At 43.3% G+C, this 18,753-nt stretch overlaps 1 protein-coding gene across 1 annotated transcript; it reads right to left on the minus strand.

Moving 5' to 3' along the window:
- Positions 1-29: 29 nt before the first annotated feature.
- Positions 30-17,127, minus strand: LOC115549398 (natterin-3-like). The gene is made up of 4 exons (XM_030364544.1): positions 16,999-17,127; positions 2,873-2,917; positions 1,967-2,018; positions 30-1,433 (listed from the first exon to the last, which is right to left on the minus strand). Exons 1-4 carry the CDS (start codon positions 17,011-17,013, stop codon positions 343-345), a joined length of 1,203 nt encoding a protein of 400 aa, XP_030220404.1. The 5' UTR covers positions 17,014-17,127; the 3' UTR covers positions 30-342.
- Positions 17,128-18,753: the final 1,626 nt, after the last annotated feature.

Genomic DNA, 18,753 nt, shown 5'->3' on the forward strand with positions numbered 1-18,753 from the left:
TTTAATATTACTAGAAATATGTCTCATTAGATATATGTCTAAATTCTTCTCACTGACAGCTCCAGAAAATTCCAAATACCAGTGAAATTCCTTGAATATGTGAACATACAGCCTATTGCCATTGACAAAGATGGTATAACAGTATTAAGCATTTCATCTGCTTCATATTTAATTTATTCTACCGTCTTCCCACAAGTCAGCACTTTTGGGACTCACAACCCAAATAACGTGAAAAAAACCCACGAAAGAACAATTTCGAGGAGAGCTTGAAGATTTGAGAGAGCTTTATTTAGATTTAACTCGTGGCTTTAACGACGATGCTGACAAATCCCTGGGGGCGCCTCACTGTGGATGGGGGGCGCAGGGCGCTACATCGGCAACCAGCTGGCACCGCTCCACCACCGCGCTGATCTCGCCCACCTGCACGCCGTCGTAAGTGCCCGTGACCGAGGTCCAGCGCGTCTCCCCGCGGGGGTTAGTGCGGCTCAGTCGCGCCGTGAAGGGCAGGTCAGCGGTCATCTTGCGGCCCTCCATCCTCACGGTGCACGAGTGGTTGGGAGGCACCAGCAGCTCCACCGCCACCTCGTGGTCCAGGGTCTCCTCCAGGCTAGTGCCCTCAGAGAAGCTCACCGTCTGCTCCTTGGTGAAGTCCAGCGTGCCGGGGCCCAGCAGGGGCACCTGGGCCTTCATGGTGGACACAGATCCGTTGCGCGTCTGACGGCCGATGTCCCAGGTCTTCCGGGTGCTGCTGCTCTTCTCAAGGGACACTCTCTTCTCCACACTGGTGCACTCCAGGTTTGTGACCTTGGCCAGCTGCAGTGCCTCGGGGGGGTGGTGGAAGAGCTCCATCTGGTCGATGGTGTAGCGCACGTGGGAGATGTGCTGGCTGTAGGCGTCCCGGTTGATGCTCAGCACCTGGTACTTCTTGTACCAGTACTCGTCCCCCTCCCAGGGCAGGAAGAAGGCCTCGTGCAGGCTCACCACCTTGCCCAGACCGTACTTGTTCTTTCCCACGAAGATGTCCACCCCGGGGCAGGTCCGAATGGCATGCTGAGGGACGGAACCGTACGAGTCCTCCTTCCACTCCAGGAACTCAAAGTGGTCCACGTTGACCAGGACCTGGAACTTGGTGGAGGTGTACTCCTGGTCAGAGTAGGGGTACAGGCAGAAGTTCCCCATGCTGGGGTTGTAGAAGCCCGCCTCGCAGTTGACTTTACACACGTAGTCCGTTCGCCCAGCGTAGTCGTTGAAGATGCTCACCGTGCCATTGGGGAGGACCCCTTCCCAGGTCACCCACTGGAGGTTCACGTTCTCCCCAAACAGGTGGGGCCCCTCGGGGACCCCCGGCCCGGGGTCCATCGCCCGGGGGGAGGCGGTGCTGTGGGCGTCCAGAGAGGGGACGACCTCCTCCAGCTCTGGCTTCAGGAAACCGTCTGGATCATCCCAAATAAACCATACCCGTTCTTTAGTTTATGGTATATTCTTTATATTGGATACAGTGAACAGAGTCGTGAGAATACCCAACAGGATAACTGGCAGAAGGACAGAGTTCAGGTTTACGCTCTAAATAATCAATCCACCTTCATAAATAAACCCCAGAAAGGGAACAGTATATTGAATGATTTTGTCATTGAATGGACACTAAGGACTTTAGTGAATGAACGGATGCCCATATAGCAGTACCTGGTTTAGGGTTTGGAATAAATGGTAAGCCTACAGAGAAGGTAGGAGAAGGTAGTAAACTACGATCTCTGTGTTCCCCATGAACACAGAGATCTAAGTTGAAGATTACAGTAGTAGAAGGACGTATATGCAGTGTTAGAAGGTAGTACTACTAGGTAGTAGAGGTGGTATATGCACTAGCAGTATTAAAAGGTAGTACCAGTAGGAAGTGGTATGTAGTATATGTATTACTTAGAAGGTGGTGCAGGTATCTGAAGTAGATAATATAAGGTAGCAAACTCACCACAGCTGCATAGCTGGACCAGCAACAACAGGAAGGGAAGAAAGTGCCTCATCTGTAGATATGCAGTCCTACAGTATCAGCACCATCATAGCACTTCCGTTTTAGTATACATACAGGAGGTCTCATATATATATATATATATATATATATATATATATATATATATATATATATATATATATATATATATATATATATATATATATATAAAATATACGGTCTCAAAGCAGTGTAACTAATAAAAAGATATCCATTGATCCTTAAATCTATCCTTCCGATCATGCACTAAACCTTTCAAAATAATACGATTTTAGTGATCCATCGCTGTTATCCAATCAGCAGAATAATTCCACAAAACTTGGCACTTTGTATCTAGTCTGGTACTGTAGATTGTCAATAAATGTTTAATTTACTTGTAAATTAATGTAAATCTGTGCCCCGAATGTCGTAAAATCCTACAGAGGTCATTTTTAATATGGTACTAACAAAGAATAGTACAAGTGCAATGTACTTCAGTATTACAATAATACTAACATAGTACTAACATAAGTGTCACATAGTTATATCATAGTAGTAGCCGACTAACAGTACTAACATGTTCCTACAGTACAAACAGTACTAACACGTTACTACAGTACTAACAGTTCTGACATACTACTTCAGTACTAATTTAGTACTGCATTATACATTAGAAGAGTTGGTTGATCGAGAAGTTTTCTTTCTGTCTGTAGTACATAAGTAGAATCAACCCATCAATCAACCAACCATACACTCAATCAATATATCAATCAATCATTAATAAATCATGTCTCTTTGTCTTTTATGGAAATCACAATAAATCGGATCAAAATAATGATTCAGTAAAGTTATGGATTAAAGAATATAGAGCTCTGAACTGATCTCTACCTTCTCAGCTCCTCTCCCTGTCAGAAATACACAGCTGCCCGTGATCTGAGTGATAGAGGGAGGGAGGGAGGGAGGGAGGGAGGGAGGGAGGGAGGGAGGGAGGGAGGGGGGGAGGGAGGGAGGGAGGGAGGGAGGGAGGGAGAGGGAGACAGAGGGAGGGAGAGGGAGGGAGAGAGATAGAGGGAGGGAAAGGATGGAAGGTTGAGAGATGGATGGATAAAGAGGGAGAGGGAGGAAGGTAAAGAGAGGGAGGGGAAGAGAGGGAGAGGGAGGGAGGGAAGGAAAGGGAGAGAATGAGGGGGGGTGGGGGCAGAGGGAAAGAGAGAGATTTAACACTCTGCAAAAGACTGCCCGATAAAACCACAGTTTTATGCCATGCGGTGGTATGGTTGGTGAGGAGCGAAGATAGTGGAGATAGCTGGTTTGAGGTCACAGTAATATCGCTCCTTATCGTCCGCTTGAAGTTCTTCAGGGCCATCAGGGATTGCGTGCTGATTGCTGCTCTTATGTCATTGGGACAGAATACAGGAGACTGATCCATTGTTCTTGAGGGTTACAGTTGCTATGATAGCGTGCAGTGTCAAGGCCAGCTGAAATACGCCTGGAGACAGATATTTATCAGGGTTGTTTATTATACCTGTTCGATAAAAGAGTTATCAAACAGGTATCAAGGTCTTTTACTTGATTGAGGCTTTGTAGTAACACGCCACTGCTTCGTGTTGCAGGTTTAAATCATTACTAATCCTTATCATAACCCGCTTACAGCCACTGAGTCAGAAGTACTGACATGAAAATTAAACTTGTCAATCATCTGTGGAACGGGCAGGGCTCGAAAAACTCCAGCCAATCATTTCCATTGCCACCGAGTTGCATTGGACAGTAAGTACGTCAATCAAACGGTCGTACTGCACTCCCCCTCCCCCGCGCCCCGCGCGCGACCCCTTCGTGCAGTACTCGTGACCCAGAGCAAGCTCCTGTTTTGGCGCGTTTCCACTGCAGGGTGCGGAACGGATCGGATCGCAAAGGTGCAGGTCGGGTCACGTTTCCACCGCCAAAAGTGGGCGTGACCCGGACTTTGCCGTACCCGTTCCGGCCCCATTCTCGGGACTCCTCCGTTGCGGTACCCAAAACGAGACCAGACGCCTGAAATGGTCCCGTGAAATTCTAGCTACACCCCCCCTCCGTTGATTGGTTGACAGAATCGTCACTTCCGGGTGACGCGGGGATAAAAACAAACAAACAGTAGCCTCGAGGTATTATTCTTTACAATTAACATGTCGCGTAAAAAGCTTGCTTGGGCGAACAAGGAGGTGGAGACGTTCGTCTGCATTCTTGGGGAAGAAGACGTTGTTTACGATGTTTACGTAGCTGCCGCGGCGATCGACATCCGGCCTACCACCAAGGGTACTGTCGGCAGTGGAAACGCGACCTCGGAACTGAGCTGGGCTATACCGCCCCCTCCCTACCGCACCTTTGCGATCCGATCCGTTCCGCACCCTGCAGTGGAAACGCGGCATTTGTTGTTACCCTGCGGTAGCTACTAGAACTAGTTAATCCACATTTGGACCTAGCAGTAGAAGACAATTTCCATGGCAGACAAGACGCCACCATCCCCACCACCCCCACCACCACCACCAGCAAAGAGAAGGAAAACTCTTTTTCAGAGAGTAATTGATAATAAAAACGCTGAAAGAAAAAAACTGAAAAGAAGAATAATCCTAGGCGCTGCTTTCGAACGTTGGCGGCAACTGAAGGACGAGAAGGGTCTAAAAACCGATGCTTGTGTGGCGGTTGACCTAGTTTCAAAGTTTATACCGTTTATACTCGGTAATACCGGTGTTGAGACGAGTGTATTACTCGGTGTGAAAATGTCCACACCGCGGCAACCCTAGTGAAAACCTGGACTTCCAATACAATTATATGAAACAAACATACATTTTCTAAAAATAGTAATGATTTATGTGACCGTTTAATGTTTATAACATCTGGTGCAACCATAGCCGCGAGAACGTATTCTCAGCAGGGGGTGCTGGAAAAAAAAAAAACGGCCTGCACTAGACTCGCAACTCGTCACATTGATAAAAAAGATATATAGCAGCGCAGCTCAATTACACCAGTGCATGCGCGCACAGTTGAAAATCGATCGTTGTGTTCACTTCCTTCACACCATGGTTCACATCCAGCTGCTCACAGAACAAGTTTAGCGCACCACCGCTACCCTCACACTTTTTCATATAACCTTTTTTCAGCACTAGGTCATATGAGCATTAAATAAATGCTGCGTCTCAACATGCCTTGGACAGCAGCGAGGATGACTCGCTTTGCCACGGGCCGAAACAGTTCGGAGCGACCACAGCCAGAGCGAACACAGCGGGGCAGAGGAGTGTCAGGAAGTCTTTGGTGTACACATCCGTACGGCCTATTTGCACTACTGTTTAGTGGCAATGCAGTGTTTTATTCTATGCCTTTTTATTTTCGTATATTATTTCAATTAATACAATTTATTTATTCATGAAATCAAGATCTGGTCTTCAAATCTTTTTTCCAAATATAGGTCGTCTTACAATGGGGTTTGTGTTTATATTCGGACCAATACGGTACAGCGGGCGCTCACATGACGTTAAGCATTTCCTGGTGCATAATGTGACGCTTCAGAACCTAAAATCCCGTTTCTCCCCGTTGACACGACAACACATAACCGGCGTTTTCAGAAATCTCCACTTTGGCAGGAGTTTTTAGAAATGATCGTTTTCTGTGATAAGACAGGGCCTCGGACAGGGGATGTTGCAGCACCCCCAGCACCCCTACTTCCCGCGGTACTGGGTGCAACTTACAGCTGAATGTAGTGCCATGTTGTTAAACGAAAACCTACGCTAGCCTGGCTCGCTCTCGCGCAGCTCTGTTCGCGCTCGTGCATGATTGCGCGTCCAGGTACTTGGAATGGGTGGAGTCAGAGTCAGCGTTGAAGGAGAGGGGGTAGGACCATTTGAGTTGTGTATTTTCAAAATCTGCTGGCGTTTCGCAAATCGCGTACCCAACCTTTAATATATATTGTATACAAAAATATGTTATGTTTAAAAATGTTCATGTTTAAATGAGAAACAATTGTTTGATTACATTTTAATCTTTTTGATTGGATAAAACAAATTATTTCTGATAGATATTTCTTAAATGAGAAACAATTGTTGGAGTGAATCAATATTTTTTTGTTTAGGATTTAACATACGATTTAAATGTATTCACTTCATTCAAAGAATAGAATTATACTTGGTGCCAAGTTGTATTATTTAGTTTTTATGAATATAGGAAAAATTGTTTGAGGCAAGCTATATATTTGTCATTGGCTCAAGTTATGTAATATAGATGTGAACCATTACCCTAGATTTTTTAATTGGTTCAACAGAAGGCTTTTTCCAGTGTTCACTAAAGCTTATGGAATTATATTTTTGTGCTTATTTCGAACTTGAACCCATGTTTTCAAGGCCGTGCTGGCACCACATCTACACTGGAAAAAGCCTTCTGTTGAACCAATTAAAAAAATCTAGGGTAATGGTTCACATCTATATTACATAACTTGAGCCAATGGCAAATATATAGCTTGCCTCAAACAATATTTCCTATATTCATAAAAACTAAATAATACAACTTGGCACCAAGTATAATTCTATTCTTTGAATGAAGTTAAAGGTTGGGTACGGAATTCGCTTTTTTGGCCATTTTTGCAAAATTACTTGAAATCCTTATCATAACCCGCTTACAGCCACTGAGTCGGAAGTACTGACATGAAAATTAAACTTGTCAATCATCTGTGGAACGAGCAGGGCTTGAAAAACTCCAGCCGATCATTTCCATTGCCACCGAGTTGCATTGGACAGTAAGTACGTCAATCAAACGGTCGTACTGCACTCCCCCTCCCCCCCCTCCCCCGCGCCCCGCGCGCGACCCCTTCGTGTCAGGAAGTCTTTGGTGTACACATCCGTACGGCCTATTTGCACTACTGTTTAGTGGCAATGCAGTGTTTTATTCTATGCCTTTTTATTTTCGTATATTATTTCAATTAATACAATTTATTTATTCATGAAATCAAGATCTGGTCTTCAAATCTTTTTTCCAAATATAGGTCGTCTTACAATGGGGTTTGTGTTTATATTCGGACCAATACGGTACAGCGGGCGCTCACATGACGTTAAGCATTTCCTGGTGCATAATGTGACGCTTCAGAACCTAAAATCCCGTTTCTCCCCGTTGACACGACAACACATAACCGGCGTTTTCAGAAATCTCCACTTTGGCAGGAGTTTTTAGAAATGATCGTTTTCTGTGATAAGACAGGGCCTCGGACAGGGGATGTTGCAGCACCCCCAGCACCCCTACTTCCCGCGGTACTGGGTGCAACTTACAGCTGAATGTAGTGCCATGTTGTTAAACGAAAACCTACGCTAGCCTGGCTCGCTCTCGCGCAGCTCTGTTCGCGCTCGTGCATGATTGCGCGTCCAGGTACTTGGAATGGGTGGAGTCAGAGTCAGCGTTGAAGGAGAGGGGGTAGGACCATTTGAGTTGTGTATTTTCAAAATCTGCTGGCGTTTCGCAAATCGCGTACCCAACCTTTAATATATATTGTATACAAAAATATGTTATGTTTAAAAATGTTCATGTTTAAATGAGAAACAATTGTTTGATTACATTTTAATCTTTTTGATTGCATAAAACAAATTATTTCTGATAGATATTTCTTAAATGAGAAACAATTGTTGGAGTGAATCAATATTTTTTTGTTTAGGATTTAACATACGATTTAAATGTATTCACTTCATTCAAAGAATAGAATTATACTTGGTGCCAAGTTGTATTATTTAGTTTTTATGAATATAGGAAAAATTGTTTGAGGCAAGCTATATATTTGTCATTGGCTCAAGTTATGTAATATAGATGTGAACCATTACCCTAGATTTTTTAATTGGTTCAACAGAAGGCTTTTTCCAGTGTTCACTAAAGCTTATGGAATTATATTTTTGTGCTTATTTCGAACTTGAACCCATGTTTTCAAGGCCGTGCTGGCACCACATCTACACTGGAAAAAGCCTTCTGTTGAACCAATTAAAAAAATCTAGGGTAATGGTTCACATCTATATTACATAACTTGAGCCAATGGCAAATATATAGCTTGCCTCAAACAATATTTCCTATATTCATAAAAACTAAATAATACAACTTGGCACCAAGTATAATTCTATTCTTTGAATGAAGTTAAAGGTTGGGTACGGAATTCGCTTTTTTGGCCATTTTTGCAAAATTACTTGAAATCCTTATCATAACCCGCTTACAGCCACTGAGTCGGAAGTACTGACATGAAAATTAAACTTGTCAATCATCTGTGGAACGGGCAGGGCTTGAAAAACTCCAGCCGATCATTTCCATTGCCACCGAGTTGCATTGGACAGTAAGTACGTCAATCAAACGGTCGTACTGCACTCCCCCTCCCCCCCTCCCCCGCGCCCCGCGCGCGACCCCTTCGTGTCAGGAAGTCTTTGGTGTACACATCCGTACGGCCTATTTGCACTACTGTTTAGTGGCAATGCAGTGTTTTATTCTATGCCTTTTTATTTTCGTATATTATTTCAATTAATACAATTTATTTATTCATGAAATCAAGATCTGGTCTTCAAATCTTTTTTCCAAATATAGGTCGTCTTACAATGGGGTTTGTGTTTATATTCGGACCAATACGGTACAGCGGGCGCTCACATGACGTTAAGCATTTCCTGGTGCATAATGTGACGCTTCAGAACCTAAAATCCCGTTTCTCCCCGTTGACACGACAACACATAACCGGCGTTTTCAGAAATCTCCACTTTGGCAGGAGTTTTTAGAAATGATCGTTTTCTGTGATAAGACAGGGCCTCGGACAGGGGGTGTTGCAGCACCCCCAGCACCCCTACTTCCCGCGGTACTGGGTGCAACTTACAGCTGAATGTAGTGCCATGTTGTTAAACGAAAACCTACGCTAGCCTGGCTCGCTCTCGCGCATCTCTGTTCGCGCTCGTGCATGATTGCGCGTCCAAGTACTTGGAATGGGTGGAGTCAGAGTCAGCGTTGAAGGAGAGGGGGTAGGACCATTTGAGTTGTGTTTTTTCAAAATCTGCTGGCGTTTCGCAAATCGCGTACCCAACCTTTAATATATATTGTATACAAAAATATGTTATGTTTAAAAATGTTCATTTTTAAATGAGAAACAATTGTTTGATTACATTTTAATCTTTTTGATTGGATAAAACAAATTATTTCTGATAGATATTTCTTAAATGAGAAACAATTGTTGGAGTTGTTAGATTTCAGCTTATTTCTAAACTGTTCGGACAGACTCTGCGTTGTGTATTTTCAGTCGTAGTAGTAATTCTTGAAGTCGAAAACAAAGCAGCTTGACAGGTTGGATTAGAGGGTTGAATAGATGGTTTATTCCAGGATGTACAGCGAGATACAGACTTAGGTTGAATAATCTATAGTGGACCCGGTGGTCGATGACTTGTTCCTCGGCTGTCGAAACCCTCTACTCCTCGAACCAAAGGGTTGGGGCGAGTATTATACAAAAAGGGGATACATGAATAACACGTGAACAGACGCACTCTCAGCCTTGATAAGGTATTTGGCCCTGGCTATGTCCCGGAGGACCAGGTCGGTTCAACCTTGTTGAGACATAACAATGGCAGAATGTTAAGGATAACACCTTGTATCAGTATGAGAGGCCCTGGCCTGTTCCTAGACTAGAAATGTGAACAACAGAGAGACACTAAAATACACCAACATTCTACATTCCTCCCTCTTGATCATACTAAACATAGTTTAAAGATCACCAACAAAAAGAGAATTCAGTGTATTTTCTGGTGACCCATTAATAATTAACTAAATCAATGAAAGAAAGCATAAAAGGCAATAGGACAAGTAAATTCAAATCATACACAAGTAAACCAGGTGTAGGCCACTATAATAAAGAAAATAACAAACTCATTAGGTTACTCATGATTAAAACATTTTTAAAGAATCAAGAAAGTCAACTGTCGAGACACCTCCCTCTGCTTGTCACAACAACATCACAGACAATACTGCATGACTCAGTTGGTTTTGAGTAGCAGTTGCAACAGAGTTATTTTCCAGTTGATGGCCACCGCAGGTGTGATGGGGGATGAGGATGAAAGTTCGTAGTAGGGCGTCAGGACAAACACAGACACAGTTCAGTTCAAGGACTCCTCCCAAGGACTCAACAAGTGTCCGTGTCTCCTGGATCTCCCAGGTACAATGAAACATGAAACAAAGAAAAGGTGCAGTATCAGTCATGGGGGAGGCATTGTCACAGCCTCCAACATTAATAATAATCAAAATGATTCGATAAACAATGAAAAATGATCATACAAAAATAAATCGCTTGACTCGAAAAATTGTTATATCAGTAATCAGTAATCAGTCATCATAGTTCTCAATAAACCTTGTGTGAATGAATGAATGATTGAACCTTTGTTCAAAAATAAAACAAAACAAACAAAATGTTCTAAAGCTGAGCAGTTGTGTCAAGAAGGAACCAACATGAACTTAGATAGGCAGTGACAAAAGTCCTAGCATCTTTCGAAGACTAACCTCTTGTGAAAATAAAGGAATGAAAATAACAAACACTTAAACACTCCCTACTCTTCACCCCGTATCAGTTAGTTTGCGTGCCAAATCTAACGAGTGTCATTCCAAGTCGGTGTTATTGTTGGTTTCGAACACTGAATAGCATATGCGGCTGAGTTCTTCAACACTCTTCGCCTGTAACTTCTTCAATCGTTCCCTCATTTTGTCTGAGCGGTTTTCTTCCCCTACTCTCTCGTTGGAGCGGTCACGGTACATCTTTCGAGGGGCTTTACATTCTCTGATCCAGTGTCCAATTTGTCCACAGTTGTGGCATGGTCGAGGTTCTTTCTGTCTGACTGGCTGGGGGAATCGTCCTCTGTCCCTGTTGGACTGGGGGAATCTTTCTCGTTCCCTGGCTATTCCCTTCTTCTCGTCTGTGGTCTTCATGTGTGGTTGTATGTTGTCATCAAATCCTCCATAGAGTGACTCATTCTTAGTCACTGCTCCAGACCTCTCCTGGGAGAATTGTTGTTTTGGGGGGTTCGGATGTAGACATTGTTGTGGAAGAAAGGAATGTGGTGGGACAGGGGTGAATTGGGGAAATTGTTGTGGGGTCTGGGTCGCATCATAATTAGCATAGTCAGGTGGGGCAGATGGATTTCCCTTCTGTGGCACGTGGGGAGTACTGCAGATGACCGGGTACTCGCCTATAAAGCTGTTGATGTCTGAAAGAACACTGTGTCTCGACTCCTGTAAACCACCAGGGAAGATGTATTCCCCATCTGGGCCACACAATGGCAGTTTGGGGTACATGCAACCATAGGCTCCCAAGGTTCCTCCTCCTTTGCCTTGGTCACTCCCCTCAGAGGGCCCTGAGTCGAGGGGGTGGGCCGCTATCAGTCCTTCTCCGACTAGCGTCGTGTGTAGGTCTGTGAACTTCCTCTGCTCTTTGTTCCGAGTCGCTTCATCCTTGAACAAACGAATTTCGTCGGCAAGCAGTTTGATTTGCACTCTAATTTTTTTCAGAGCAGTTGTCTTTTCCAATTCATCTCTCTTTTTGTTACAGAGTCTCGCTAACTGAATAAAGATCAATCTCTCTAACCTCCACTTCAAAAACATCTTGTTCCTTTGGTTCAGATTGCTATCCTCTTCCTCCTCCTCTGCCTTCTTCCTGCCTTTATCTTTCGGCATTTTTTCTATCTTTTTCTATCTGTAAAGTAACTAAAACTAGCGACCAATCGCTGCTTAGAAAGAAACAAATAGACGCCTCCCACGGAGCTCGGTATGCCAACAACAGATGATGGCACACTTTTCCCTTCTTCGATTAAAAACAATATATGTGATTCCTCGGCGGGGATCAAAACAACATAGCACAAACAAAAACTCTAGCGATTCATGTAACCTCACCAGTGAATTCAATACAAGTACGGTTTCACTCCTTGTCCAACAAGTCGTAAAACAAAAGCCCTGAGCAAACCCGACGTCTTAAGTTATATTCAGGACACGTATCAACGTTGACAAACTAGCAAAGATGAACAAATCACTTGAATGACATGCTATTACAATATTCTAGGACTCAATCCCAGCTCAAAGGCCTTATTCAACAAACAATATTCTAGGACTCAAACCCAGACCAAAGGCCTTATTCAACAAACAATATTCTAGGACTCAAACCCAGACCAAAGGCCTTATTCAACAAACAATATTCTAGGACTCAAACCCAGACCAAAGGCCTTATTCAACAAACAATATTCTAGGACTCAAACCCAGACCAAAGGCCTTATTCAACAAACAATATTCTAGGACTCAAACCCAGACCAAAGGCCTTATTCAACAAACAATCAATAGTTTCATATGGCGTATATTCAGTGATTATTACACAAACTCTTAATCACTAATACAGGTCCTCACTTCGTCAAGCTCTTAATGACACAACTTCATTACTCAGCAAATGTAGTGCAGCCTAATAGTAAAACAAATAATAATAATCACAGTTATGTGTGTGTAGATTATTTTAAGATTACTTTCTTGTTCTTTTCTCTTGGTCGAGAGTTTGGAATGAGATTCAGTCACCGTTGATTCCCACGTGGTGCATAGAGATGCGCTGGTTCAGCCGCGTTGTGGATGCGGGTCCCTCAGCAGGGCAGGCGTTGATCAGACGTTCCCAGGCAGGGCGCACGCTCTTCTCGGTCACAGGGCAATCTTCAGAGGCAATCGTCTTCTCACTCCTCTCTCTTCAAGACGGTGTCACGGCACCAAATGTTAGATTTCAGCTTATTTCTAAACTGTTCGGACAGACTCTGCGTTGTGTATTTTCAGTCGTAGTAGTAATTCTTGAAGTCGAAAACAAAGCAGCTTGACAGGTTGGATTAGAGGGTTGAATAGATGGTTTATTCCAGGATGTACAGCGAGATACAGACTTAGGTTGAATAATCTATAGTGGACCCGGTGGTCGATGACTTGTTCCTCGGCTGTCGAAACCCTCTACTCCTCGAACCAAAGGGTTGGGGCGAGTATTATACAAAAAGGGGATACATGAATAACACGTGAACAGACGCACTCTCAGCCTTGATAAGGTATTTGGCCCTGGCTATGTCCCGGAGGACCAGGTCGGTTCAACCTTGTTGAGACATAACAATGGCAGAATGTTAAGGATAACACCTTGTATCAGTATGAGAGGCCCTGGCCTGTTCCTAGACTAGAAATGTGAACAACAGAGAGACACTAAAATACACCAACATTCTACAGAGTGAATCAATATTTTTTTGTTTAGGATTTAACATACGATTTAAATGTATTCACTTCATTCAAAGAATAGAATTATACTTGGTGCCAAGTTGTATTATTTAGTTTTTATGAATATAGGAAAAATTGTTTGAGGCAAGCTATATATTTGTCATTGGCTCAAGTTATGTAATATAGATGTGAACCATTACCCTAGATTTTTTAATTGGTTCAACAGAAGGCTTTTTCCAGTGTTCACTAAAGCTTATGGAATTATATTTTTGTGCTTATTTCGAACTTGAACCCATGTTTTCAAGGCCGTGCTGGCACCACATCTACACTGGAAAAAGCCTTCTGTTGAACCAATTAAAAAAATCTAGGGTAATGGTTCACATCTATATTACATAACTTGAGCCAATGACAAATATATAGCTTGCCTCAAACAATATTTCCTATATTCATAAAAACTAAATAATACAACTTGGCACCAAGTATAATTCTATTCTTTGAATGAAGTTAAAGGTTGGGTACGGAATTCGCTTTTTTGGCCATTTTTGCAAAATTACTTGAAATCCTTATCATAACCCGCTTACAGCCACTGAGTCGGAAGTACTGACATGAAAATTAAACTTGTCAATCATCTGTGGAACGGGCAGGGCTTGAAAAACTCCAGCCGATCATTTCCATTGCCACCGAGTTGCATTGGACAGTAAGTACGTCAATCAAACGGTCGTACTGCACTCCCCCTCCCCCCCTCCCCCGCGCCCCGCGCGCGACCCCTTCGTGTCAGGAAGTCTTTGGTGTACACATCCGTACGGCCTATTTGCACTACTGTTTAGTGGCAATGCAGTGTTTTATTCTATGCCTTTTTATTTTCGTATATTATTTCAATTAATACAATTTATTTATTCATGAAATCAAGATCTGGTCTTCAAATCTTTTTTCCAAATATAGGTCGTCTTACAATGGGGTTTGTGTTTATATTCGGACCAATACGGTACAGCGGGCGCTCACATGACGTTAAGCATTTCCTGGTGCATAATGTGACGCTTCAGAACCTAAAATCCCGTTTCTCCCCGTTGACACGACAACACATAACCGGCGTTTTCAGAAATCTCCACTTTGGCAGGAGTTTTTAGAAATGATCGTTTTCTGTGATAAGACAGGGCCTCGGACAGGGGATGTTGCAGCACCCCCAGCACCCCTACTTCCCGCGGTACTGGGTGCAACTTACAGCTGAATGTAGTGCCATGTTGTTAAACGAAAACCTACGCTAGCCTGGCTCGCTCTCGCGCAGCTCTGTTCGCGCTCGTGCATGATTGCGCGTCCAGGTACTTGGAATGGGTGGAGTCAGAGTCAGCGTTGAAGGAGAGGGGGTAGGACCATTTGAGTTGTGTATTTTCAAAATCTGCTGGCGTTTCGCAAATCGCGTACCCAACCTTTAATATATATTGTATACAAAAATATGTTATGTTTAAAAATGTTCATGTTTAAATGAGAAACAATTGTTTGATTACATTTTAATCTTTTTGATTGCATAAAACAAATTATTTCTGATAGATATTTCTTAAATGAGAAACAATTGTTGGAGTGAATCAATATTTTTTTGTTTAGGATTTAACATACGATTTAAATGTATTCACTTCATTCAAAGAATAGAATTATACTTGGTGCCAAGTTGTATTATTTAGTTTTTATGAATATAGGAAAAATTGTTTGAGGCAAGCTATATATTTGTCATTGGCTCAAGTTATGTAATATAGATGTGAACCATTACCCTAGATTTTTTAATTGGTTCAACAGAAGGCTTTTTCCAGTGTTCACTAAAGCTTATGGAATTATATTTTTGTGCTTATTTCGAACTTGAACCCATGTTTTCAAGGCCGTGCTGGCACCACATCTACACTGGAAAAAGCCTTCTGTTGAACCAATTAAAAAAATCTAGGGTAATGGTTCACATCTATATTACATAACTTGAGCCAATGACAAATATATAGCTTGCCTCAAACAATATTTCCTATATTCATAAAAACTAAATAATACAACTTGGCACCAAGTATAATTCTATTCTTTGAATGAAGTTAAAGGTTGGGTACGGAATTCGCTTTTTTGGCCATTTTTGCAAAATTACTTGAAATCCTTATCATAACCCGCTTACAGCCACTGAGTCGGAAGTACTGACATGAAAATTAAACTTGTCAAGGAACGGGCAGGGCTTGAAAAACTCCAGCCGATCATTTCCATTGCCACCGAGTTGCATTGGACAGTAAGTACGTCAATCAAACGGTCGTACTGCACTCCCCCTCCCCCCCTCCCCCGCGCCCCGCGCGCGACCCCTTCGTGCAGTACTCGTGACCCAGAGCTCGTGACCCAGAGCAAGCTCCTGTTTGTTGTTATCCTATGGTAGCTACTGGAACTAGTTAATCCACATTTGGACCTAGCAGTAGAAGACAATTTCCATGGCAGACAAGACGCAACCATCCCCACCACCACCACCACCACCAGCAAAGAGAAGGAAAACTCTTTTTCAGAGAGTAATTGATAATAAAAACGCTGAAAGAGAAAAACTGAAATCAAGAATAATCCTAGGCGCTGCTTTCGAACGTTGGCGGCAACTGAAGGACGAGAAGGGTCTAAAAACCGATGCTTGTGTAGCAGGATAAAGGTGCTATCCATGTTAGTCACGGTACAAGTACCACTAGTGGCCGTCATGATGTGGGCGGTATAAAAGCAGCCGTCCTCCACCTGCCTCTTCCTCTTTTGCGCTCCTGTCACTTGCGCGTCACTTCCGGGCCAAAAGGTGGTCTGGTCCGATAGGGCGACTATTTGTTGCTGCTTCAGGGTTTTTGTGCGAGCTGTGGTGTAAGTTCTTGTAAGCAAGTTATTTTAAGTATTTTCTTTCATGGCAATGTAGTTGATGCTGTCTGATGGCTAACACTAGTGTGGTCTCAGGTAAACGCTGATGACGGCCGGAGTCCTCTCTCCCTCCCTCCTCCTGTGTAAACGGGAGTGTGTGTGTGCCCGTGTGTGTGCCCGTGTTTGGTCGTAAACAGGTATGTGTTAGCATAGCAAACAACTGTAGCATTTCTGTTTTATGTAGCCACACTAATATCATGTTTTCGTAAACGGGACCAACTGCAATCAGCTCATTGGGGTTGCTGCTGCTTTGCCAGGCTGATATTGTCTTTCCACGCTACTCCGCTTCACTGTTGCTGCACGCCGCGTTGTTTACTTCACGTGCTTTGCCAGGCTGATATTGTCTTTCCACGCTACTCCGCTTCACTGTTGCTGCACGCCGCGTTGTTTACTTCACGTGCTTTGCTGGCTGATATTGCCTTTCCACGCTACTCCGCTTCACTGCTGCTGCACGCCGCGTTGTTTACTTCACGTACACCACCGGCCGGCACCTCGTGCCTACTGCCGCCTGTCGCTGCGGCGCACCCCCCTCCCGAGTAGTGCTCCAAGGGTGCTCATCCAGTGTGTCTTTTAACCGGGGTTGCCCCCCCATCCGTGTGTGCATGAGTGTTAATGTGTGTTCTAATTATTTGAATGGTTTGTTTTCTTTTGGTTTGATTACTCATTTAGTTTTGCGTTTATCTCAACTATTGTGTGTATTTTTCTTTTGATTTGATTACTCATTTAGTTTTGCGTTTATCTCAACTATTTTGTGCCTATTGTTGTTTTTTCTTTTGGTTGCATGCTGAAGATTTTGAATTGAAAAGGAAAGTTATTTAATAAATTGTATTTTTCTATGACATTTAAACTACGTCTCATGCCTTCTAAACGAGTGGACTTACCTGTGTACTTTGCATCAATTCCCTGAGGTGAAATTCCCAGGGTGGCGTTGTCGGTTCCTTTTTCTTATTTCTTAGTTAGATCTTTTAGTTTATTTTCCTTTCACCTACCACCTTGCCACACTTGTGTGGCGGTTGACCTAGTTTCAAAGTTTATACCGTTTATACTCGGTAATACCGGTGTTGAGACGAGTGTATTACTCGGTGTGAAAATGTCCACACCGCGGCAACCCTAGTGAAAACCAGGACTTCCAATACAATTATATGAAACAAACATACATTTTCTAAAAATAGTAATGATTTATGTGACCGTTTAATGTTTAACATCTGGTGCAGCCGCGAGAACGTATTCTCAGCAGGGGGTGCTGGGAAAAAAAAACCCGGCCTGCACTAGACTCGCAACTCGTCACATTGATAAAAAAGATATATAGCAGCGCAGCTCAATTACACCAGTGCATGCGCGCACAGTTGAAAATCGATCGTTGTGTTCACTTCCTTCACACCATGGTTCACATCCAGCTGCTCACAGAACAAGTTTAGCGCACCACCGCCACCCTCACACTTTTTCATATAACCTTTTTTCAGCACTAGGTCATATGAGCATTAAATAAATGCTGCGTCTCAATTCAATTCAATTCAATTTTATTTATATAGCCCTTAATCACCATTACAGTCTCAAAGGGCTTTAACAGGCCAAATATTTGTGACACCCCCCTTTACCCATGCCCCCACACGGGCAAGAAAAAACTCCCTTGAATCAGCAAGGAAGAAATCTTGAGAAGAAACGCAGTGTAGGGGATCCCTTCTTCCAGGGATGGTCAGGAGTGCAATGGGTGCCACAATTGGCATACAGGTAAATACATGTACATCATATTAAAATGGTGATGGGGTTCTGGCCGGTTATCCATAAGGAGAGTCCAGGCATCCAGTCCAGCACCCGCAGCACGCTACAACTGACAGAAAAGTGAATTAGAACGGGAAAGTACATAGTGGGAATGTATAATGTAATAAGAAAAGCACAAGCAGACAGAGTAGTCTTCACTACGCATCTGTTGTTTTCACACTCCAAATGCAAGATTGTAGAGGTGCGTTTTGAGCTTCCCTTTGAATAGCTCCACAGAGTCAGCTTCCCTGATCGCTGATGGCAGCCTATTCCATAGAAAGGGGGCTCGATAGGCAAACGCTCTCTGTCCAGCCGATTTCTTTTTAACCTTCGGCAATGAAAGAAGGCCGGCTCCCGAAGACCGGAGAGACCGAGAAGGACTATAAGGAATGATCAGGTCCTTCAGGTACAATGGAGATAGTCCATGCAAGGCTTTATAGGTCAGCAATAGCACCTTAAAGTCTGATCTGAAAGTTATTGGTAGCCAATGTAAAGAGGCGAGAATAGGTGTAATATGATCAAACTTTCTCGTTCTGGTCAGCAATCTAGCTGCCGCATTGTGTACCAGCTGTAGACTCTTTATAGTAGAGTTCGGTAATCCCGAGAACAATGCATTGCAATAGTCCAGTCTTGACGAGACAAACGCATGAATCAGTGTCTCTGCATCCACTTCAGATAACATTGATCTAATTCTTGCAATGTTTCTCAAATGGAAAAAGGCAATTCTAGTTATACTTCTTATATGCTGATCAAAGCATAGTTGAGGGTCAAACAAGACACCAAGATTTCTGACGGATGCACTCTGTGGGATGGCGAAGCCATCCAACCACAGAGAGACATCCTCAAACTTTTCCCGGTCCCGCTTCGAGCCGATA

Source organism: Gadus morhua, chromosome 8, assembly GCF_902167405.1.
Source record: "Gadus morhua chromosome 8, gadMor3.0, whole genome shotgun sequence".
Lineage (NCBI taxonomy): Eukaryota > Metazoa > Chordata > Actinopteri > Gadiformes > Gadidae > Gadus > Gadus morhua.